The sequence below is a fragment of the Eublepharis macularius genome, chromosome 1, assembly GCF_028583425.1.
Source record: "Eublepharis macularius isolate TG4126 chromosome 1, MPM_Emac_v1.0, whole genome shotgun sequence".
Classification (NCBI taxonomy): Eukaryota; Metazoa; Chordata; class Lepidosauria; order Squamata; family Eublepharidae; genus Eublepharis; species Eublepharis macularius.
In genome coordinates, this window is record NC_072790.1 from 65,720,411 (window position 1) to 65,746,443 (window position 26,033).

Genomic DNA, 26,033 nt, shown 5'->3' on the forward strand with positions numbered 1-26,033 from the left:
AAATTGATATGTGTATATGCTTGCTTTCAATACTTTTCAAAGCTGTTAAATATGCTTACCTAGAAATACCTAATTACATTTTTCACCCTCCCATTTAAATCACCCATTTATGTTCACTCTTGGAAGAATGAAGAAAACAGATTTGCACTTACCATAACTGCTGTTTATTGACGTCTTCTGTGCAGGCACACACGGGGACCGCGCACGCACAGGCCTGCCAATCGGTAGGTTTTTAATGCTAAAATACGTTAGGGGGTGCTCACCTCCCCAGTGCTCATGCTTGGTTTTTCCTGCCAAAATGGCACTGGGAGGTGGCGGCCCCACCCTCCAATTTCTCCTGAGCCATTGACCCCTCAACAGGTAAGTATTGAAGAGCACAGCGGGGTAGGAGGGAGGGTGTGTGTGCCTGCACAGAAGACATCAATGAACAGCAGTTATGGTATGTGCAACTCTGTTTTTATTGTCTGTCTTCTGTGCAGTCCCACATGGGAGACTACCAAGCTTCTTACTTGGAGGTGGGTGTGATCTCTATTGAAACAACGAATGGAGTACAGCCTGTCCCACAGCTTATTCTCATCTCTCCAGCACATCCAGGGCATAGTGCTTCATGAATGTTTCTGATGATGACCATGTAGCTGCACTGCATATGTCTCGCAAGGGAACTCCCTTCAGGAACACAACCGACAATGCCTGGGTCCTTATTGAATGAACCTTCACCTCTAAAGGACAGGGTAAGCAAGCCATAATGTAGCATTGTCTAATGGTTGATGTCACCCACCATGTTATTGACTGAGTTGTAGCCCTATTTCCCTTCTTAGGCCCAGCATAATACACAAATGTTTGTTTTTTCTAAAAGCTTCAGTTCAATGCAAATAAAAGAGTAGAGCTCTGTGAACATCCAAAGAGTGCAGGGCCCTCTCAAAATCCATCGATGGTGAAGGAAAAAAGGTTGGAAAAATAATGTTCTGGGTTAAATGAAACTGGTTCGTTACCTTAGGCCTAAATTTAAAGTCTGGTCTCAGAACCACCTTTCCTTGGTGAATTTTCAAAAAGGGAGGGTAGGAGTGCAATGCTGCCAGCTCACTCACTCTTCTACTAGAAGTAATAGCCACTAAAAGGGCAACCTTCATTGACAAAAATTTAGTGTCACAACTAGCTAAGGGGTCGAACGGGGACGCATCAGCTCTGCTAGCACCAGCTGCAAAGACCACTGAGGAATTATTTCTTTTAACAGGTGGAAACATATTTTGAAGACCTTTAAGGAAAGACTTGGCAATACTGTGGGGAAAGACTGTCTTCACATCAGTTCTGGGGTGAAATGCTGAAATGGCAGCGAGGTACACTTTGATAGATGAATTGGAGAGCCCCTCATCCTTGAGAGAAAGTAAAAATTCCAGAACATCTAAAATTTGACAGTTAAAGGGTTCTAACCCTTTCTGGCCCACCCAGCAATTAAAGTATTCCCATTTAAACACACAGGATTTTCTAGTATTTCCCCTCCTAGCACTGAGTACGACCTCAGTCACTCTCTTGGAGAGAATCCCTAATGCGTTATGTACCATGCTGTTAACTTCAGTCTGGGTAGGTCATGATACCATATCCCTCCATCTGTCAGAAGATCTGGTTCCAAACCAAAGCAATACAGAGAACCCTGGGAGAGTTGCATCATATGTTGGAACCAGGGTTGTCTGGACCAAAAGGGTGTTACCAGAATAATATGTGGTCTGTCCCTCTAAATCTTGCTGACCATCATGGCAATTAGAGGATTGAGGGGGAAACACGTAAAATAGGTGTCCCTCCCAGGTCATCTGGAAGGTATCCCCTAATGAGTTGTAACCTCTTCCTCCCCTGGAGCAGAATCTCAGTGCCTTCTGATTCCTTTCCTTTGCAAACAGATCTATCTTGGGGCAGCCCCAACTCTCGAACACCAGATTCAGGTAAGCATTTGTTAGATACCATTTGCGGTTCTCTGCATTCAACTTGCTTAATTTGTCCACTGTCACATATGTGGTGCCAGGTAGATGCACAGCCTGTAGAGAGAGACTTCTTTCTACTGCCCATTCCCAGATAATCATCGCTTCTTTGCACAGAATTCTGGAGGTGGTGCCTCTTTGTTTGTTTAAATAAAACATAGCCATGCAATTGTCTGTCAACACTTGGACCTTGTTTTGACTGAAGGTATCTGAAAAGGCAATAAGGGCATAACATATCACTCTTAGTTCCAAAACGTTAATATGTAATTGAGTCTCATGTCTTAACCATTTTTCATAGGTGTTGAGTGTACCACAGTGAGCCTCCCCCCCATTGTAGAGGCATTGGTAGATATAGTAACATCTATCTGGGGTGAACCGAATTCTACACCCTTTAGTAGATTCCCATCATCTTCCCACTAGTTCAATGATCTAATCATTGTTCTCGGAATTGAATACTTCTTATTCAGGTCTTGGGATTCAAAATCATGTACCGATAAGAACCACAATTGTAGTTTGCGCATGTGTAACCTAGCCAGAGGGGTAACCGATGTAGTAGCTATCATCAAACCTAAAAGGGTTTGAACATTCAAAACAGATTGAAACCTACAACGGTTAAAGTGCTCCACTATCCTTCTGATTCTATCTGTCCTCTCCTGAGGTAAAAAGTCTGTGTTCCTAGTGCTGTCCAAGATAATCCCAATAAACTGCACCTTTCTGGATAGTGTAAGGGAAGACTTCTTATAGTCCACAATAGGTCTCAAATTATTACAGGTATTAATTACTAGTTCTATGTGTCTCTGTAGGTGTTCTCAAGACAAGACTATCAGGAGCCAGTTGTCAAGATAGGGATAAATGGAACATCCGAGCTTCCTCAGATAAGTTATTACGATGGCCATGCATTTCGTAGAGACCCTTGGGGCCGTACAGAGGCCAAAGGGCAATACCTGGTACTGGAAAATGTTATTACAAATAAAATGCAAGAAGTGTCTATGAGAAGGATGAATAGCAGTATGGAAATACGCATCTTTTAGATCCAGTACCACAAACCATGTGTTTGGGGTAACAGTTGTAAAACCATGTTGAGCATCACCATCTTCATTTTTTTGGTATGTATGTGTTTGTTCAATCTCCTGAGGTCTAAGATGGGCCTCACACCTCCATCTTTCTTATCAACCAAAAACATTTTGGAATAGAATCCCCACAGAGAGTCATCATGGGGGACTTGCTGTACAGCCCCTTTCTCAACTAATTCTCCTATTTCTGCTTGTAATTTATCAGAATGGGAATGAGAGGAAAAATCAGGGAGAGTCTGAACTGGGTAACAGAAAAATTCAACTTTATAACCAAATTTTAACAATCTGTAAAACCCATTTGTCAGAGGCAACTTCTTCCCAAGCCAACGAGAAATTGGCCAGTCTACTGCAAGACATGACTGGCAGTTCTAGTCCTAGTCCAAACCATTTCTGCCCTTGCGCCTCCTTAATTGAGGTTGCCTGCTGGCCTTGCTGAATGCGGTTATTAGACTGCCTTCTCTGGTATTGTTGGGACTGAGACTGTTTATATGAGTATTGAGGATACGGCAGGTAGTGATATTGTTTCCCTTTATAGGATTGCTATTGCCTGTACTGGTAGCGCTGCGATGTTGGTTGTCTGAGTGGAAATACGGCATAAGAGCGTGCTGTTTGGCAATCTTTTCTCTTTTGAGAAAAGTAATCGTCAGTTTTGGCTGAGAATAATGTAGCTCCTTCGAAAGGGAGATCTTCTGTTTTATTTCTTGTCTCCAAAGGTAGGGCTGTGTTATGTAGCCAAGCATGCCTTCTCAAGACCACAGAGGATGCCAAAGCTCTAGCAGATGTGTTGGCTGAGTTGCTGCTTGGAGAGCTTCAAGACTTCTTCCTGGATGATGTTGGCTAATACTCTTTAATCTTCAGGTAATTTTTCAAGGAAAGACGACAGCTGATTCCACAGAAAAATTTGGTAGGCTCCCATAATAGCCATGTAATTTGCTATTTTCACATTGAGAGCTATGGAAGAGTACAACTTCCTTCCTATGAGTCCAGCTTTCTGCTCTCTTTATCAGCTGGAGCGGGATGGGATCCTTGTCTCTGGTGTGCTTTCATCTCTTCTGTCAGCAATGATGATGGGGGTGGGTGACTGAACAGAATTCTCCTTGGTTTTATAAAGACCTTCAGACTTTTTAGAAGTCGGATGGGTTGAAGTCAGCTTCTCACATACAGAATTGATTAATTCCACCAGGCCCTCAATAATAGGGAATGCCACGTTAGAAGGGTTCTCGGAGTAAAGATGTTGAAGAATTTTGTCCTTAGGTTTGGGTTCAGCAGCAGAAACTTCAATCTCCAGTGAGCACACCATCTGTGACATCTGTTCCATACAAAGGCGATAGTCTTCATTAGGAGAGATTTGACCAGTACCCATGACTGCGTTGTTGGGGAAAGGTTCTGAGGCTGGGCTGGGACTCTGTTCCCTACCCCTCTCTTAAAGTCGGTAAGAAAGCGCAGAGTCAGGACTCTCATAGGGGGATCTGGAGACTCTGTATTCCACAAATGTGTTGAAACCTGATGCTATCAAGTGCGTGCAATAAGGCTCTCCAAGATCCAGACCATATTTCGATGGAGTGTGACATGGCCAAGCTTGCCTATGAGAATAGTAGGCAAGTCCTCAGGATCTGATTGCCATAGTTGTTCAGGGGCAAAGCTCTCTTGCATTTCCCCCTCCTCAACCACGGAGTGATATGATGGGGATCTTGAATGAAAATATGGTGTACGAGGTCTGTCCCTGGAAACAGCTGTCGCTAGTTCGGTGTAAGACTGCAGATGTTCGGTCTTATGCTTAGCCTTCTTGCAGGGAGGCTGTACAAACTCAGATGATGTCACAGATTGATCCACGTCCTTTGGATCCATGTTCTTCAGATACAAACCTTTCAGATCTGATTTTCTCGGATTCATGTCCTTCAGATCTGAGTTCTTTGGAGCTGGTCTTTTCATTTCACGTCCCTTCAACTCCAAGCACCTCAGATCCAAGCACTTCTTTTTAGGCTTCATCACCATAGTTGGCGTCAGTTCAGATCTCAATGGTGACTTTGACAGTGGCCTGTATCAAGAAACCTCCGTGAGACTCTGAGTCTCGAGCTTCTGGAGTTGAGATTGGTTCCCAGATGGATCCGAAGACAGAACTGATGTTTTCGAGTGGGCAGATGGGCGACGGATCTGAGACAGCTCCATGGTCAGTGTTGAGGCTTGGGTTGAGGTCAAGCAGTCTCCACTCCTCCGTAAAGGTGCAGATGAGGTCTTAGGAATATCTGATGCCTTCATTGCCCTCTCCCACAACAGAGCTTTGAGCCTCAACGCCCTTTCTAGCCTTGGGGGTGAAGTTTCGGCAGTGCTCACAACTTTGCACATTATGCCCTTCCCCCAGGCACTCAAGGCAGACGGAATGGCCGTCTGTCCTAGTCATTTTTGTGGAGCAGGTCACGCACCTTTTAAAAAGAGCTTTATCAGCCAAAATAAAAGGATCTCACAATTCTTTCTCCTCCCACCTTCCTTCTAGGCACAAGTGGAATAAGTACAAACTTCCCGGTTGATGGCGAAGAAGGAACTGGAGGGTGGAGGGTGCTGCCTGCCAGTGCTGTTTTGGTGGGAGAAGCTGCACATGCACACAGGAGAGACGAGCACCTCCTAGCAGACATTAGCTTCAAAAACCTATCAATTGACATGCCTGTGCATGTGCAGTCACTATGTGCGACTGCACAGAAGACAGACAATAAACCTAAGCCTTAGCTTGAAGAACAAGCATTAACTTCTACAAAACACTAGGAAAGGCAGACATGCTAAGGTAAGGACTCACAGTAAACTCTTGACTATCAATATCAACCACTGCATGGGAAAACTAGGCCCAAATTAGATGCCCCAATACCCTCCATGTTGAGTAATTCTATGGACAACACTCATTTTTTAAAAAATTGTGTGAAGCAATGCAAAGTAGTGACATCTGTTACTGCTGTCATGCCAGTGTGTCCATGCTTCTGCATTCTGCATCCATGGGATCATTGTACAAGGTGGATTTTTGAATTGCTGGTATGAATAGTAATCATATCAGTGAGATAAATTCACTTGTTTTCTATGTTCCTGTTTCTGAAGTCCCAGTAGTGGTGGTGGTGGCAACTCACATATTACTCAACCTTGTTCTTTAATAAATAACAACAGAAGGTCCCTTTGTTCAACGTCATATGTTCCCTCTGTAAGGACTCCTTCTTATACTTCTCTCTAGCCCTGGCTTCTACATTCCAATGGTCTGTTGCTGTTCAACTACCCATACCTCATAGTTGGCACATCAGACACTCTAGACTAATTGCCCACTTCACTTGCATTATAAGATCATTATAACCTTTGGTTTCTAATAATGAAGAGCTTTCTGATGGATTCTCTGCTCTTATGTTACTGTTGGGAATTGTTTCCTGGACCTTCCCTTGCCTCACTATACAGCCACACCTAGCATCTTCCTTTTGCCCTCTCCTGTTCCAGAATAGCAGAAATAAAGATGCCAGGGTGGCACTGGTAGACAAAATATTTTTTATCCTGCAGTGCTAGTTGCATATATTTATCTCACAGTATCTGATTATCCTCATCTAACTAGAGGGCACATATAGACAGAAAGAGGCTTATTTATGCATAGCCCTAGATGGAGGGAAAACTGCACAAATGAGAAATGCATGGAGAGTTTCTCTTCTCATTCAGTGCAGAGCCCTAACTGGAAAATCAGTTAGACTGTTGATTGGTTATACAGGAACAAGACCGGAATTATGAGTTGTGGCTCCCACAAAAAAGCTAAATAATACTGACATGGCATATGCACGTAAGTGTAGCTGGATTGGAGTCCTAGAGTTCTAACTAGCTGTGTTCACAAACTGAAAAACAAAGATGCTGAACCACAGCCATTAAGAACTGCCATAGGGCCCTAGGCAATTATGTTCTCTGGGCCCTGTCACATGACTTTCTTCCTAGGAAAACAAGTTCACCCAACTCTACAGGCTTCCAAAGTAACCAGTAACCTGGACTGTTATTCCTTTCATCCCCGTCCCCCAACAAAGTTGATCTTGCTAGTTGTGTTGCTAGTCCCCCACTGGAGGTGGGGGGATCCCCCACTCACACCCTCCACCCCTGCCCCTGCTTACCTGGCTTGTGGGGAAAAGGCGGGGAAACATACCTCTTAGGGAGTGCTCCCTGGTGGTGCGGCATGCTCCTGCACACTGCAGTAGACCAATTTTGACCCCAAATGGGCCCAATTTGGCCAGCTGTAGAATGCAGGTCATGTGGCCTGCACAATGATGCCACTTCCCGGAAGTGACATCATCACATAGCCTGGGAGCACACATGCACTTTGGGCTCATATGGACACCCCAAAAGTGAGTGCCAAGTCTCCCACCGGGAGGGTAAGGGGACCTAGCAACCCTACTTGCTAGTGCTGAGACATCACTTTTTCAGCAGTTTGTGAAAGATCTGAGAAAATTTCACTTCTCAGTGTTTTCACATATATTCCTTATGTTCACAGTTACTTTTGGTCAAAAGCTTTTGTAGTTTTTTCACACAATACACAAAACCTATTTATGAGAGACAAATACAGAATGAGTATATCTACCAGGTAAAGATGACTGGGGAAGGCAAGGGCAAACCACCCTGTAACAAAAAGTCTGCTAAGAAAATGTGGTGATGTGACATCCCCCATGGGTCAGTAATGACTCAGTGCTTGCACAGGGGACTACATTTACCTTTACAGAGAAATCCATTGTTCAGGCTGCCTTAAACTCTTTGAAAAATACTATTATCTGTCTCTACCATCTCATGAGGCTTTCTGTGCTTTCCTGACAGTCTGTTTACTGAGGGGAAAAAAACTTACTTAATTGTCTAAGGTTTTTTAATATTTCATTTTGTGTTTAAAATATTTTAAGTTGTAAACAATCTTGAAGTTTTTTCCAGAAAGACTGGACTGTATATACCAGCACCAAATTCATGCAAACAAATATATGAGTGGTTTTGCCCATATGTGAGAATTAAACATATTTGCTTCCACTCCCCACACAAATGGTGCCAAACTCACCACCAAAATCTAAGATGGGTGTCCTAGGTAATGCCATTTTCTCTCTTTATACTCAAATTATTGTATATGTAATAGTCTCAAGCAGAGCTTTTTTTCTGGGGAAAGAGGTGGTGGAACTCAGTGGGTTGCCCTCAGAGAAAATGGTCACATGGGTGGTGGCCCCGCCCCCTGATCTCCAGACAGAGGGGAGTTGAGATTGCCCTCCGTGCCGCTGAGCGCGGAGGGCAATCTCAACTCCCCTCTGTCTGGAGATCAGGGGGCGGGGCCACCACCCATGTGACCATTTTCAAGAAGTTCCGGAACTCCGTTCCCCCGCGTTCCCCCTGAAAAAAAGCCCTGGTCTCAAGATTCAAAGACTTCAGTTTCAATATTAAATTCTTTACGTGCACCTTGAACACTACTGGGAAGTCACTGTAACATGTTCGTTAGAGCTCTGTGCAGAAATGCTAAAATGTGACAAAATGTCTTCTGTTGTAATGCCCTTCATTGTTTATGAATCTAGTGGATAAGTACAGTAGTTCCAAGTTGCCTTCAAACTATTGGAAAACGTAAATAGCCAACGGAGCTTAAAGAGTTGAATGTGACATTAGCTTTAATTCTCAGTAATTTCCCTTGTTCACTAAAAACAGCACTGAGAATAAATGGCAGGAAAAGTGGTACATCTCCTTTTATTTCTTTCTATTTTGTGCTTTCTGTTTTTAAAAGACTTCCTTAAAAATTATACTAAGCTTACGACTGGATGTTGTCAAGGGACATAGACACACAGAAATTTGGCTGTCTTTAGGTTTGACTGGTACAAAAAAGAGGATTATTTACTATTAAATAATTCCAATATAAGAAACATCTGTTAGTTGTACCAGGAGGCAGTTCTTGTGCATCTGTATCTAGAAAGATGGCATAGTAGTGCAACTATACCTAAGGATGGCCTACAGGTTACAGCAGTGATTTCCAGTGTGGCGTCCAAGGGTGCCAGAGCACCTGCTGATGGGTTTCCAGTTACTCATTTGCTTCTTTTCAAAAGTATCTTTTCTGTAAAGCAAACAACAACCCCAGGCTTTCCTTCACCTAATTGGAATAGGAGATGCTTCAGAGGAACCCAAGAAGCATCACCTTCATGTCTTCAGGTAACACCTATTCACAAACAGCTGCCTCCATCACAGTTTGCAGGCAACAAATATTTTGTGATCAGGGTTGCCAGTACCCTGGGGGACAAACCAGGGGATGGGCATGGGCAGGTACTTACCCCATGTGCTCTTGTGTTGCCAACACAATGCTGTGCTGACAATCTTGTCATTTCCAACACAATCCTGAAACGATGGGGTCACAATGGGAGCTCATTCTCTACATTTTTTAGAGCATCTCTAAACTTTTAGAGAATTGGCCCCCACGTGACTCATCACTTCTGTGTCATGCATGTGCATGTGCACCCATTTCAGCTGTGTGCCTCCCAGGTGAAGTATATGCTGTTTGCTGGCTCCCCACCTCTCCTGCTCCCACTGGTCTGGTGAGCAGTGGTGAAGGGCACCAGCTGATGGTGGCTGGGGATCCCACAGCCTCAGCAGGGGACTAGCAAATCTATTTGTGATTGGCCCCAGTATCCTATGGCAGCCATTTTGTAGCAGTACCCACACTCTGTGCTGAAAATTCCCAAGCACACACAAGCTCAACAATTGTTCCTGAGTCAAGGTAATTTTTTAAAAATTTCTTATGCAGTGAAAGAAGCTTATTCGGAGAAGGCATGTTGGTTAGCCAGGAGAATAATGTGCAAGAATTTCTGAGTACTTATTACTATTTACTTTGTTTGTTTGTTTTCCTTTCAGTAAAAGTCCAGTGATCGTGAAGCGTTATGGAAGTGCTCCACATATATTCCACCAGACCTTATAAAGTGTGTGTTGAACCTACGGATAAATAGATGATAGTGAGACCTCATATCTCCCAATATGGTTTAAAGCTAAATTTCAAATGTGTAGGGCAATGATTTTGATCACGGAACTACAGCAAAAGGATTAGGTGTTTAATCATTCCACCCCTGCACATAGTTTTACTTGCAAAAATTGTAATTTCACACTTCTATTAGCCTTAGAAGAAAAAAAATAGGTTCCTATCTTTTGTTTCTTTTAAAGATAACCGAATTGCGTGACTATATTTGTGAGTGGTTTTAATAGGCAACAGCAAAGCAGGGGAAGGATTCAACTCCATACCCTGTTCAACTTGGGAGCCCACAGGCCTGAAATTGAGTTTTCAAATATGCTGGGAATGAAGGCTTTCTTCCATATTAATTGACCCTTGGAAGTTGTTTGAAAACAGACACTCACTGCCTTCCAGGACATTTGTTTTCAGGACATAGAACAAATGTTCTTCGAACCATGTTTGCTGCACTGGAATGTCAGTTTGTCATCAAGTAACTCATTCAAGTTTTGCTGGAAGAGAGCAAACAGTCACAAGCATAGTTTTAATAGATCAGCAACTTTTAGTGAGAGTATGAAATATCTTATTGTGCTTCGGTAAAGAAGTCTGATAGCATGGAAATGCCAATGAAAACTGTTCCACTAAAATGCAATACCTTACTTACATTCGTTGCAGTTACAAATCATGGTGATAGCTAAATGAGAATAGTTCTGCTAATGCTAACGAGGATGCTCTGGAGTATTGAGCCTTTTTTTATCTGTTTACTTGGAATCTCATCACAGAAAATAGTCCCGTTTGTTTTGTTGTTTAATAGCTGTGAAAAGAGTCCTGTGGTCAGGAAAGATAGGAATACTATATTCTACAGTCAGTAACAAGATAATTATGTAAATTTCTGCTTTTGTATCCTGTCTTTAGGTTAATAGAAGCTACCAAGGTAGTTTACAAAGAATGAAACATTCAAAACAATCATTAAAAACAACAATACAATCAAAACAGTGAGCTACAGGCTCATCCTCCGGCCCGTGTTCTGTGATGTGCTCTCATGTAGGGCAATGCACAAATACTACTGATGCCCATTTGGCTATAGCTATATGAGTGGGCCACTGCATCCTCTTTGAAAAACTAGTGTAGTGTAGTGGTTAACAAGCCAGACTAGGACCAGGGAGAGTCAGGTTAAAATCCTCACATTGAGCCATAAAACTCACTGGATGACCTTGGACCAGTCATACAACCCAACCTACCTCAGAAGGTGGTTTGGAGGATAAATTGGAGGAATTCACAATTATATATTGTGTCCTGAGCTCCTCATGCTAAAAATGTGATTTATAAATAAAATATTAAGACATACTGGATCTGCTGAGGGACACGGTGCTCTAACACCCAGCAAAGCTTTGGTAGTTCTCACACCACCTGAAAATGTGACCTTACTGGACTTCTCCATGTTAATCCAGGGTTTCTGCTCATGAAATGTGAATGTATATGGCAAGGAAGGTATTTTTCCTTGCCTGAATAGGGAGCCCAAAAAATCTGTCTTCTTCCCTTATTACATGCTAGCAGGTACCCATTTTTAAAATGTTAATTCTCAGCACACATAGAAAAGCAAATAATGGGGGAACTGGGGATAGAAAATACTGAACATAGACTAAAAGAAAATACAGTTTCTGGTTAACTCAAAACTTACAAGGATATTTAGTTGCTATATCTCCCCTGTGACACATGCCCTTCCTGGTGCTCTGCCATGAAAGCATTCATAGTGGCTTAGAATAACTCAATTGCCTCAACACAGACTATTTTAGAAATATCACTGAATTTAATAACAATAGCAATAATACATTTGTGCATTCCAAACAAAAAGTGTTTTGAAAGATTTTTCAAATTGCAAGATGGGACAGAGACGATTAAAGAGTATTTACAGTGTCACACCAACAATATACAAGATCTGTTACTTTATCTTTTTTACTCTCTTTTTTGTAACTTTGGCTGGAATAAGTTATTCAGAAAACTGGCTCTCTGAACAACATTGAATTCTTTATAAAAACACAGATGCAAAATTGTGTTTGCTATTCCAATGACAAGTCATCCACATTGAAATATTATAAACAATTGAAGAAAAATAAAGAAAACAGTGGTACTACTTCTAGCAGTTACTCAAAATGGAGGTCAACTCATCTATACACATAGTGGTGTCCTGGAATGAACTACCTGAAAACAAACTGTATCTCTAAAATAGAAGGTTCTGCTTTGAGATGGCTTTATGCCACATTATGACACTGACACTGCAATTGTATCACAAATGATCTACAGTACAAATGGTGTATTATGCAGATTTGATATACAACTGACCCATGAATGACAACCTTCAGAATATTAATTATGCATCTGACAATCAATGGGTTGACTGTGCTTGTGATGGTGTAACCTCAGACTACTAATAGTTATCAGTGATAGCCAACATTTAAATATTTGGATTAAAAAAAAAACCAAGTAGGTACTTACGTATTCTTCATAGGCATCATGTGCTGGGGGAGGGGGTGGCCTATAACCTGGTACTGCTGGAACTCCTCTTGCTCGAGGAGTTGGAACACCCCTGGCTACAGGTGGTACAGGAAGTACTCCACGTGCCAAAGGGGTTCCTCTTGGCGCTTGAGCTCCTCGTCCTGGTGGTGGAGGAGGAATTGCACCTCCGCGCCCCCTGAAAAGAAACAAGCCAATCACATGAACACAAGCTCTAAATGTGAGGATATCAAGTCTGTCATAGATTATAGGGTTTTTGTTTTGCTACTTGTATCTATAAGACAGAAAAGTCCATTTTGCTACTTGTATTTATAAGACAGAAAAGTCCATTTGATTTTTCTCAGTCCATCTGTGTTATTAAAATATCAACACTGCTTATATTTCAGTTTCCTGGGTAGACTGATAGTAATGGAAAGGTTTCTGGCACATGGGTATAGTTCAGCTGGGCTGTCTCCATATGTCCGTATAGACACAGCCCATCCACAGAATTCTGGCATCTTTTCTTCAGGCTTCCTCACATCTATGTTTGCAAAGCATAGGCATATTGTTCAGATACAGGTTTTTCTGCATTTTTTCTGCATTTCTGCACTTCAGCAGTCTTTTCTTTTGCTGCAGGTTGATGGTCTGGTTCTTTTGCATTTTTTGACATCTGAATGGTTAAAGAACTCTGAAGAATCCTCCCATCTCTGCCCAGTTCCTGTCCTGAAACTCTTTCCCTTCCTTATTCGCAGAAGCCTCCTTGCAAAACGAGCTGCATGGAGGCAGATGATTTCAGGCTGCAATGACAAAAGTGCCTGACCTCCCCTCCAAAACTGCCTTTGTTAGGGACTATTTGAAGGCTGTCATGTGACCTCACAGTGCAAAGTAAGCTCTTGTGGGGTGTGTGTGTGGAGGATGAGTTGTTGGAGTGATTAAGCAAAGCACACACCTAAAGCAGAAAAAGGGTGAGAATGATGGGCTGTGTGGAAATGGCTCTGGAGAAAGGAAGGAATTTGGTAAATTACAGACTTGCTTTAAGCAAATCCATTTTTCAGTTATCCTTACAATGACCAGCCTAAGTAATCTATATTACTATGAGTTACAGGACTGAGGAAAGAAGTGCTACAAGACTGGAGAGAAAAAATACCATGTGAGCCTCTATTCATTTGCATTCCACCAAGTTATAGCTGAGATCTGCATCCCTCTTTGAATCCAGACATGAATTCCTATAGTAAGCGTATTTCCACTACTGAAAGAACATTCCTAACACCTTTTGTCGTGGGTCTAATTGCAAAAAAATGGGTCCTTCTGTCATATTGCAAATGCTGGCATCTCCAGCTATCCAACATCCTTTTGATGTCTCTCATTGATTTTACCTTCAACTCAACCATCTTTTATGAAGTACAATCCAATACTCTTTGGTTCTGTTTACTTGCTTGGATAGGTCAATAAATCTTTGGGATTTATTGGTTGTGTTTCTATTTTTTGTAACTTAAAAAACTGCATGAAGAGTGTGACAGATGTGATGTAAAGAGCAGGAGCCTACCAACAGATTACAGTTGGGATCCATAATTGGATCACACAATAAAACCGCCATGTGGGACCCAGTTTGGATCAAGGCTATGGCACTGTGGCAAGTTTAAGTCACCATTTCTCTGACAGAAATCCCCCCCTAGCTGCTATCAACCCTATTTGGGGGGGGTACAATAGGGTGGCTGTCTTTACTACTAGGTAAATAGTAACTGGGGAAGGACTTCTATTGGGAAAAACAGCATGAGTGAAGGGCAAAGTACATGTTAGGAGATCTAGTCATGGGACATGCAGCTTTGTCCTAAGCATTAGTATTTATAAAGATTTAGATAACTTTTTCTAGAAAATACAAAATAATTTTCAAAATATTGAACTTCAATAATTTAATTTGTTCTTTTTGTAAGAGATTAATATCCTTCTGAAATAGCCACCTCAAAAATTGCTAATACACTACAAGATCTAGGAACTGAGATGAGGTTTATAAATTTTAATGAATCAAAATCTGGTGTTATTTTTAAAACATACAGAAGAAGGGAAAGTAGAAACGACCAGGAAAGGGATTAATTCTTAAGGAATTCCTATCCAAACCACAGTGGTGTTGAAAACATATTTTCGAAGATTAAATTTAAAGAACTTGATTTGTTCAGTCCAGCATAATGAAGACTGACAGGGAATATGATTTCTCTATAAGTACCAGGGGAAGGAGAGACAATATCACAAACATGAACAAGATAGTTGAACAAACAGTGAACAAATGCTGGCTGTAGAACAAATAGATATGAATTGCATTTCGGCAAGAAAACAGTAGCTGGTTTCCAACTGCAGAAGTAAATATATGAGTCCAGCAACTTCACATAATTTCAGCTTGATGTAAAGGTTCCTGGGTTCATTACAACAATAATAATAATAATAATAACTGCTTATGCACTGCTCTTCTTGACAGATTAGTGCCCCACTCAGAGCGGTGAATTATTATTATCATCACAATACAGCTGGGGAGCTGGGGCTGAAAGGACTGGCTTATCTAAGGTCACCTACTAAACTCATGGCAGTAGTGGGATTCAAACCAGCAGAGTACTGATTCACAGCTAAATCACTTAACCACTATGCTACAGCAGCTCTACAAAGATGATGTATCACACAACTGGACAAATAAAGCACTGAACATCTCTATATAATGTGTGGAACAAAACATCCACTTCTAAAGGATAACTAAAGTGCATTGAAAGTGCATTATTCAACGTGTGTGGAAACAGCCAGTATCAGGAGCAGATCCTCCTGATTATGGCTGGTTGCCCCATCTCAAAAAAGGTATTGTAAGGCTGGAGAAGTTGCAGAAATGAACGAACAATGTGATCAAGAATCCAGGACCACCTTCCCTATAAGGAAGAGCTAAAGAGCTTGTTGCTTTTGTGTTTAGAAGACAACACAGGGAGGTTTATAAAATTCTGTATGGCGTAAAGAAATTTCTCGGTTGATTCCAACCAGCTTTTCTGCTGGTGAAAATAGGGGATCACTCAAAAAGGCTATGCTGGGAATCTGCATGGACAAAAGTCACGCGAGACAAAGGCTGCAATAAGACATAGAAGTGAAAAACATGTCTGATTCCAAACTTCAATGTTCCTCTCTCTCAAAACTTGTGAGTAACTTTCAGGACACAAACAAAAAAACCATAATTGAACTTGTGGAACTCCCCCAGAATGTAGCTATTAGCTAGGAAGATTTTAAAGTTGAACAAGGCAAATTAATGGAAGAAAGATCCACCAGTGGATATTAGCCATCATGAATAAATGGAATCTCTATGATCAGAGGTAGTAAATAGACATGGGCACGATCGGAATTACGGACTGAAAATTGCCCCGATTTTGGCATTTGCGCCATTGGGACCGGGCTGATCGGTTCCGACCACGGCTCCCAGTTCAGCGCTCGGGTGGGGCGCTCTATCGGGTCTCGATCAGATCGATCGGTTTACATTCGGGATTGCAGTCTGCAGACAGTCTGGCGCCAGCCATCTGTTCCCGAGGGAACGGAGCTCCATGGAAACGGAGCCTGGAGAATGCCGGAGCTATTTGCCCTCCTTCTGTTGCCCTGGAAATGCGAATGGAAGCCCAGCTTTCCTTGATCAGCAAGGCTTCCTTCCAACCACGGAGCAGCCAGAAAAGCATGCGCCCTTCTCGTCCATTTGGGAGAAAAGAGGGGAGGGTGGGGGAAAGGGGTGTTCTTCTGTAGCCATGGGCACTCGAATCTCATCCCTGCAAAGCCTGAGAGGCAGCTCTTACGGCCAAACACAGCCCTCCTGCATAGCAGACCCAGGCTTTCTAAATAGCCATGTGCTGCGCAACAAAGTTTCACTTTCCGCTCACGGGTGGAGTGGGACAGAGGCGAGCTCTCGCTTGCCGCTTTTGGAGAGAGAAAGCATGCGCGCGCACGCGAGAGAGAGGGAGCTTTAGCTTTGGGCTTCAGCGGATAGGGAATAGGGAGCTATCTCCTCTGGTTCCATGGCTGCCACCTAGCTCTGGGGCCAAGCTCGGTGGGCACCTCGGCTGAGGGCTCAGGTCTGGGGGGGAGTGTTGCAGCTGGGGTTGGGTTCTATTCCTATTCTCTCTCTCTGCTTCCAGGGCTTCCGTCTAGCTCTGGGGCCAAGCTCAGTGGACACCTCCTTGGCTGAGGGCTCACACAGTATTACACACTCACACAGTATTACACACCCGATTCCCAATTCTGTATCGGAAACGGGACTTGATCGGTGAGGTTCGGGTACCTGGGTTCGGTGCCGCCGCAGAATCACGATCAGCTAAATTGGGATTAATTTTTGGATCGTGCCCATGTCTAGTAGTAAACCATTGAGTATTAATGGTGAGGGCTTTGGCTTCTATGCCTCTATATGTGGGTCTTCCTGGACTTCCGGATGGCCACTGTGGAAAACAGAATGCTTCACTAAATGCAATCAAGCAAGGTTCCTTTTACATTTGCTGGCTCCATTCTCTCAGCCTCTCTCTGTGTTCACATGTTGGACATCTTTTCTGCAATATGCAATATGTACACCACAAGACTGAGTATCCAGATATGATACTAATGCATGGATATTGGAAATGCTGAGAAGGAAGGGCCAGCAGTTGCAGTTGCAATCCTTACAAACATACATAAGAATAGTATGACAAACTGAATGATGCAAAAACAAATAGGATGTTGATGAATGGTCACAATGGCAAACTGCAATTAAAATCAATCAAAATCATTCTTAATCAGTATGTTCCAATTTTTCTAAGCCCTTCAACATTATTTCAAGCTGAGTTTTGAAATAATGCAAACAAACACAGAATAACAAATCTATAAGGGATTTGGAAGATGTAGAATAAATTTGTCTCAACCTACCAAACGTTACACTTGGTAAACAAAATGGGCACAAAACCCATGAAGAGGAATGAACACTGTGAAGCAGACATTAGCAGGTCCCCAGTTTTCCATCAGCCTCTGCCCTCAGTTACCACTAACCTGGCTAGTGCGGGGAGGCACCTGGAAAGGCCAGAGGCAGGCCTGAAGCATGCATGCAAAAATTACTCATGCCCACTCATCGTGCCAAAACATGATGTGGTTTCTGGCGTGATACAGAAGTTATGGGTTGCGCTATGGACCAGTTCTCTAAATATCAGTCCCAAATCCTAAGATGTAATATTTCTACCCTCCCTACCCTACCCTGGCAACCTTTTTGGTCCTGTGGTAGAACACTAAGAGAGCAATTTTAAGCAGATCTAATCAGAATCCTATTTAGGTCTATTCAGTGGGGGATTACTTCCAGGAAAGTCTTTTGAATTGTACTGTAAGGTATTTAACTGTGCATTAAGAATGGCTTTGTGAACTAGGCCAAAACATATCTAATTATACTAAGCTCAGACATTCCACTGTTGATAATGTATTCTAAGATAAAATTTTAGTAGCAATGTATGACAAGTAGATTAGAAGTGCAACCATTTAACAGAATAATTCTTTAAAGTTTTTGGGGAGAAGTAAACTTCTGCTAAGGGTACACCAACATGATCATTTTCTTTTTGATTTCATAATTGGTTTAAATTTGTATCTGCTACTGAGTTGCTTGTTTCTCTTGTGCCACTAGTACACAACTGATAAAAAATAACATTGAAAAGGCATTGTCTTAATGGGAAATTGGTGTGAGAAAAGAGAAATGGGCAGGGCTTTTATTCAGCTGGAACGCAGTGGAATGGAGTTCCGGAACCTCCTGAAAATGGTCACATGGCTGGTGGCCCCGCCCCTGATCTCCAGACAGAGGGGCGTTTGGATTGCCCTCTGCACTGCTCGGTGGCACAGAGGGCAATCTAAACTCCCCTCTGTCTGGAGATCAGGGGGCGGGGCCACCAGCCATGTGACCATTTTCTCTGAGGGCAACCCACTGAGTTCCACCACCTCTTTTCCCAGAAAAAAAGCCCTGGAAATGGGTACGAAAATAAAACTCATGGTTTGTTTTGTACCTGGAAGAAATTAAACTGAAATGGGGATATTCTAATTAAACCAGTACCATTTTTGAAATCTGGCTTCATCCCTAGACACAGGTTAGAAGAGTGGTCTTCAGACTTTCCAGACCCTGGACCCACCTTTATTCCCAGGTAGCAACCTGGGATCCAATGAACTGAAAACAAATGCAGAATGTCACATGGCATCACAGTTTTGTATCAGGAAACAGGAGGAAACAATGTCTTTGAACCCACCTGTGCCGCCCACCATAAACCTCCCTGCACAGGTGTGAGGCTTCATAGACAGTTCAGGGTGTCACCATTTGTCACCTGTTTAGTCCCTAATTCTTAGGCAGAGTCCCCTGACCACACAGGAGCCCCTCACTCTTCTTCCCAGGTACTTCACCAGACAGGCAGCCAGTTCCCTTAGTTCACTACCTCTCACCTAGCTGAATACTCATGGCTGTTGGGGAAAGGGAACTCAGTCTCTACCTTATATGCTGCCACCATTTATATTAGATATATTGGCTGTGGCCAGAAAATTGTGTGTGTGTATTTTACTTCTGATCCTAAATATCCAGTCAGCAGGGTTTAAACAGAAAAAAGGAGTTAAACTTTTATGTACAACTTCCACAATATTTAGATAACAAACACAGAGATACATCGTTACTAACATTTGAACTTTCAATCTCAGTTCATTCCAGCAGTCAATAAGCACCTCCCCTCCCCCCCAAAAAATCAGTTCTCAGAAGTCAGCACTATTCAGGCTGTTCCCTTCACAAACTCCGAGACTGTTCTCAACTGCCCTAACGGATTTCTAATTGCCACCAGCTTCAGCATTCTGCCAGCAATTTTTGGCGTTTCATCACAGAATCCTCTACATTACTGAGCTGTTTTGCCTTGCTCACTTGCTGTTCCTATCATTTTTGCATGCAAAGGGAAGCAGAATGTATGCATGTAAATTATCAGAAAACATTTAAAAGGCACTATTAAATGGACTTTCAAACCCAGCAGGTAGGACTCTACAACCCAAGAGAAGGTCCCGAACCACAGGTCGAAAACTTCAGGATTAGAGGATTCTACTGGATATGTTTAGCTTTGTTTACATACCATTTCCATTGATCTGAACTTAATAACAATCAAGTGTTTCTGGTAGTTGTGTGGGATTAATGGGGATTTAATATAGTATTTACGATTTTATTTAGAACCCTAAGCTACCTTTAGTCACATGGAAAAGATGGGATATAAATATATTAATAAATAATTAAGTCAATTATACTTGAATTAGAACATTAGACTCCAAAGAACCATAAAGAACCTTTACTTCTTCAAACAACATGCAATATCTTGTAAAATTAGTGTCTGGTGTCATAGCGTCTGGTGAGGCACTAGCTTAGATTGTTTTCAAAAGGGGGCGGGGTAGACATATTTATGGAAATATCCATGATGGCTGGATGGGGCCTCCATGTTCATAGGTGGCTGGTCTTTGAATGTCAGCAGCTGGGAACAGCAGTAGGGGCAGATTTTGTACTGTTGCTATGGGCAAGTTTTCATTCTGCCTGTGTGTCAACCTGTTCACAGCCTCTTACACAAGCTGTGTATCTGGATTTAGTTTCATGTTTCTCAAGCAATAGTCAAAAATGAGGGATGAAACAGCCTTTCTGTGAGTGGAATATGCCTTCTGCATGGGAATCAATCCAGTATATTTAAATCTGGGTTATGAAACCATTATATAACTACATATTGGCTGTAAAGATGAATCCTCTGACCTTGAGGGAGCAACAGGAGGAACCCGGATCCCTCTTCCTCGTATGCCTCGTCCACGAGTTGAATCTTCTGAACCATTTAAATATGATAATTCCCGCAATTGCTCTTGACGGATTTCATCATTATAATCCTGAAAAAGAGAAGGCAAACCATCTGTCCGTCATATAACCTGGGTCACATATTCTGAAACCTCATAATATTTTGGAAAGCATTTTCCAAAAGGCCTAATTGATTAGTAAATCGTTAGTAAGGTGAATCATTTTGCAAATGCAAGTAACTTGTGTTGTTATTCAACTATATGCAGTGTATTCAGTACCGCCTATACCTCACAAAAGCTGAGACTTGCTCTCTAGTAATTGTTCTAAGGATTTCAGTCTTAAGGCTAAAATATTTTGCACATTTACTAGGAAGGAAGCCATATGGAAATCAATGATAGTAAAGAGGAGTTGTCCATAAACTTCACCCAATGGCCTCAGGACTAGGAGGGGAGGGAATTCCCAATACTTTATTCCTCCTACACTTACTGGTTCCCTCCCTTGGTGCCTGTAGAGGGTAGCTGGATGCTGTCCTCATTGGGTCCCTCTGAGCTGTCCTCTGGTGCTCTTGCAGGGATTTTTCTCCCAATGGCAGGCAGGATGTCAGCTGAGGCAAGCATTCCCATTCCCCAAACCCTGTCAACCCACCAGTGATCTGCTGTGGTGGCAGTGTATCTTTAAAACTGCCAGTGTCTGCCTACCCCCCCCCCCCCAGTGAGTCTGAGAAGTTCTCTGGCCCTGGACATGAGTCGTACAAGTTGGCCTGTGGTATTAAAGGTCCAGTTTCAACAAGGAACCAGTATGGACCTACTCACACTGCACATGAGGTGCACCTTACGGAATGAAAGAAATGAAAGAAGATCTTGAATCCAGGAACATCAGAGGTTAGGGCAATGGGCACAATCCCATTCTTCCATTCCACTCACAGGGCACCTTTACACAGTTCTCATTTGGGAAATCTAAGTGGATAAGTAAGCTCTTTGAAATGGAAAAGTAATTAATTGCATATTTGAATAGTGATTCAGGCAATTAATTTTATGATCTTTGACCATTTATGTCCTCAAATAATTTTCTTCATCACAGAACTGCAAATATCTTCTAACCATAAGCATCTGCCTTCAGGATTTCAAAATCACATTGTAAATCGGTAACATTGTTAATCAGTAACACTTTACCCAATTAGGTAGTATCAGAGACAGTCATCAAATAAAATCTCAGTGTACTAAAACCAGAGCAGTTCGAGCTTCTTCTGAATCAGTAAGCAGAAAGTTAGATGAATGTTTCCTTTGATAAAAGAATTACATAAGATGAAAATGTGTAGTGATTCCATGGTGGCTATTTTCTTAATGTGCATCAGCTCTCTTGCTGCCATACTGGAAAGACTCTAATGCATTTGTTGGCTTTCATACACTAGATTAATTAGTCTTTCATAACAAAAATTCAGCCCAAATAAGTCTCTAAACCCTTCCCTTGTAAAGATATAAGGGAAAAGGCACACTTTTGCCCAGTTGCTGCTGCACTTTTATCTGCAGCCATGTTAGCAACAGGGCAACCACAAAATCCATTCCCTATGTAGAAGATACCCTACAGTGGCACAACAACCAGGTTTGTCTCAAAAATAATTGTTTTTGTTGTATTAGTTAAAAGAATCACTGTAAGCCTGCCAACGCCTTAGTCGGGGCAGGGACGGGAGGCAGCGATCACAGGCAAATGGCATTGCACATTACGGGGAGCTCTAAGTTTTGTTCAATCACAATTACTCTCTTATAGCCTATAGAAAAGCTGGCCTTGCCTGACTCCATTTCATTTTGGAGTGCACCTTTGGCTGTTCTGGTCTGTATCATGGATTACTTCTGCTACCTGCCTGGAAGACCTTCTTTTTGTGCATTAGGAGTGGTTAAGACTTTGTTTTAAAATATTATTTAAATTATTATTAAAGTTTTCCCTTTTTTCCTTGTGAGTTGTGGGGGGAGGGAGGAAGGGAAGGGAAATGAAGCTAGCCTTTGTTATCTTTCTGGTTCTTTTTCAAAATAGCCTGCCTTGGTTTTGTTGTATGCTGTGCTGTTTTGTAGTGGCTTGGCTTGTGCTTGTTTTTATTTTTCTTCTGGTTTGGAGTGTGTGTATGTGTATGGGGTGTTAAGGGAAGAGAATGCTGCCTTTTTTCTAGTTTAGTTCTCTTTAAACTTATTTTCCTTTGGTTTGGCTTTTTGCTGTTTTAGTTAGGGCTTGTGCTGTCACTGACTTGGGATGTTTAGAATTGTTCATTAACTGCCTTGCACTTTAATTATTAAAGAGTTAGAAGTGTGCTTTTTGGTGGTGGTGGTGGTCCAGGTTGTTGCTTTGCTGTTTCTCAAAAGTTTAACTCTTCTCTCAGCTTTCTGGTCTTATGGTGCTGTATTTTTTAGGAGACTAGTTTGGTGGGGTTTGGGGATCTTTCTGTTGGTTTTTGGCCTTTTTTGGTTCTGTTTGCATTGGAAAGCTTTTGGCCAGTGATTGCTGTTGTGGGTTTCACTATGGTTTCTTTGCCCTGAAGAAAGAATTTTCTGTAGGAAAAAAATAGAGAGTAGCTGGTGGCATCTTGTTCAGGGACCTGTAGAATTGGAAACATTGACCCAATCTACTTGAAGCTTGGTGGGTATTTAGTGAACAGGCAGCACAAACTCCACTGCAATTTTGGTGAAATTTGCTTGGGGATAAAATCAGTCCACCCCCCCCCCCTTAGAAAAATTATCCTGTAAGTAATAATGGACCCGATTAATTTCAGAATCCCCTAAAAAAACCCATATACAAATACTAAACTAGTATGGGAGGACCCAAATATCTGGAATATCGATATTTATGGCCTACTCGATACCCAAATCCAAAAATTACTGTTTTTCCAAGCACACATCCCTAACCCAAAGCAGCTTACATCATTCTGCTCTCCTCTATTCACAATAACCTGTGAAGATAGTCTGACTGAAGGTCACCCAGCAAGCTGCCAGCAGAGTAGGGATCCCATTTTCCCAGTGGGGATGGGGAATCCCCCACTATCACCTTTCACCCCCCCCCACCGCTTACCTGGCTGGTGGGGGGAAAGGTGGGGAATGGGCCTCCTGGGTACCAAATTGGCCTGCTGCAAAGCATGTGTGCATTCCTAGCCTTGTGCAATGACATCCTTCCTGGAAGTGACATCATCATGCCAGTGCAGGGCCCTGCACACATGAAGCATGCATGTGAGGACCATCCCAATACCTTCAGGAAGGTAAGCTCTGGGTCCTCCCTTGGCAACCACACATGAGAGAGTGAGGATTCAAATTTGAATCTTACAGATCCAAGTATGGACTCTAACCACTATACTGCACTGGCTCTCATTCTCCTTGAAAGAGCATTTTCATTATATGCCATGGGGTGGATGCCACAGATATGTTCCACTACCAGTGGTGCATCCCTCCTGCATAAGGCACCATCTTCTGATAGCAGAGGTTCTTCTTCATCATATATATATTCACTAAACATATCAACAGTTTAAAAACAAGAACATCACAATCTGATCACAATATCCTATTCTAACCCTTAACAAAAGGTTCTTCTCAATACAACAGCTTTACCTATTCTGCAGAAGACTGGAGGTAAAAAAATAAAAAGCTTTGAATCAGAGTGGATGTTTTGAAGTTCAGATACCATTTTCATAATTATAAAATTTACCACACATGATTTTTCCAGCATGTAATGAAAATGAAGTCTTCTAAGCCCGAAGTCTAGTTTTAAATATATAAAGCTTCCTTCAATTCTTTCAATAATTTGGAAGGAAACGTTCAATTAGTCTTTCATTACCATGCATGGGTTTTGCTAGAAATAGCGTATCCTGCTGCATTTTTAATGGTAGCTGAGTGCAGGGCCTAGTGTTGAAGGTAAGGTTGCCAGCCGATCTGACAACCAGTAGGAGACTGGGGGAGGGATTTGGGGGGGGGGCATCTCTCAGTGATGGCAAGATGTCACTTCTGGGAATTCCCAGAAGTGGCCATTTTCATTTTATTTTTCTTCCACCACTGTTCAGAGGGAAACAAGAGTGGGGGATCCCTCACCCCCACGGGGCTGGCAACCTTATTCACAGATGATATTGTGCTCATAAAAATATACCTCATTTTTACAAGTGTTAACCGTAGGGTTAATTGCCATGAGATGAATGGATTTTGTATGCATGCTTGGACAAACAAGTGACTTGACAACAGCACAAAACAAAACTGAGTTTCATTTTCACATTGCAGACAGCAATCAGAATGGAAAATATAATGAAAGATTTGTAGTAATGTGCTAGACCCTAGTGCATAGGTACCAGGTGAAGCTGGGTTAAGACAGGCAACCACAGAGCAGCATAAAGGGACAATCTGGTTGCCACGATTCTCTCCTCTGTGGTCTTAGCATATCGTTTCTTGTATGTTATTATTTTAGACTATGGTATTTGTTTTTTATTATTTGTTGTTAGCCACCCTAAGTTTTTGGAAGGATAGGATTTTAAATCATCAAAAATGAATAAAACTGTCTTTGCTTTCATACTTCATTGTGTCCTCTAGCAATTTTGTGAGAATGGCCTATGAACATGCCATCCTGTGGAAACCAATAGCCATTGCACCTTTCTATTCATACCTTAACACAACAGGCTGAACAACCATCAGCATGCATTCTTTTTCATTGGGATTTTTGCCTTCAAAAGAAATAAAGCAATAATAAATAAATACTACATAATAATAAGTGACTGTGAGGTCTGGATCAGTGGGCTTTGTTGTGCCTGCACTGATGCTGGAGCACTATGTTCACTCTTCTTTCTTGAGAAGGATTACATTAGGGAACTGAGATTGCTTCACAGCATGACTGATTGCTGATTGGACAGCATCACTCATGTATCTTTTAAACTGAGCATATTGTCTGAGTTCAACCTCTTAAAACTGGTAGCAATTGACACAGTCTAGATGGTAACCACAGAGGTATGGGAACTGCTGTCATTGTTGTGGACTAGGCTGGTCAAGTGTCTTGCCCCGAACACATGGTGCTGAGGTCTGCCAGGAATATAGATCCCTCTTCTCTCCTACTGAAAACTCATTGACACCCCATGCGCACAAGGGAAAACGATTGATTTGGAGATAATAATCCAAGAGGAAATGAACTCTGAGGAGATGTAAAAGGGGCATGATTTGTGGCAGGATCTAGGTGGAAGGGACTGTTTTCAGCACAACAAACCTTAATTGTGCCGGTAAGATAAAACAAATATATACTACTCCCCAATTTTCATTTCCAATTCCAAGAATGTTTTCTAAGCAATATGAGACTACAAATGTCCACTGATAAAGTGCAAAGAGAGAATCTCCTTCTGATGTTAACTAGCAGCGGGAGGAAAATCTGTCAGAATGCGATAAAGACAATTAAATACATAGATGTATTTTACTTGCTATATTTAATGGAGATATTGTTTTAATATTTTCTTGAAATATAACTCTTGTGATGTCTTTTAATATCTTTATACTGGGCTGATTTGTACAATTGCCTCTGTTTTCTTGTTAAGACTAATTTAATTTTTAAAAAACTATATTAATTCACTCTATCAAGGCAGCATTTGGGATTACACATTATTCATGATAGATCCTGAACACTATTTAAAAACTGAAAATATTTAAGTAAAACTCAGACTCAGGTAATACTACACTTCCTTGACATGAACTCATTCATACTTCAAAATCTTCACCATTGTCATAGGGCCATAAGAC

General features: G+C 41.9%; 1 protein-coding gene across 2 annotated transcripts in view; it reads right to left on the reverse strand.

The window, feature by feature from the left end:
• The window catches only part of KHDRBS2 (KH RNA binding domain containing, signal transduction associated 2), a 551,370-nt gene that overhangs the window by 160,506 nt on the left and 364,831 nt on the right, over positions 1 to 26,033 (reverse strand). For both annotated transcript variants that reach the window (XM_055000857.1, XM_055000848.1), the window contains exons 5-6: positions 20,257 to 20,384; positions 12,492 to 12,687 (exon numbers count right to left, since the gene is read on the reverse strand). In XM_055000857.1, coding sequence (XP_054856832.1) covers positions 12,492 to 12,687; positions 20,257 to 20,384 — 324 coding nt within the window. The remainder of the gene's footprint in view (positions 1 to 12,491; positions 12,688 to 20,256; positions 20,385 to 26,033) is intronic.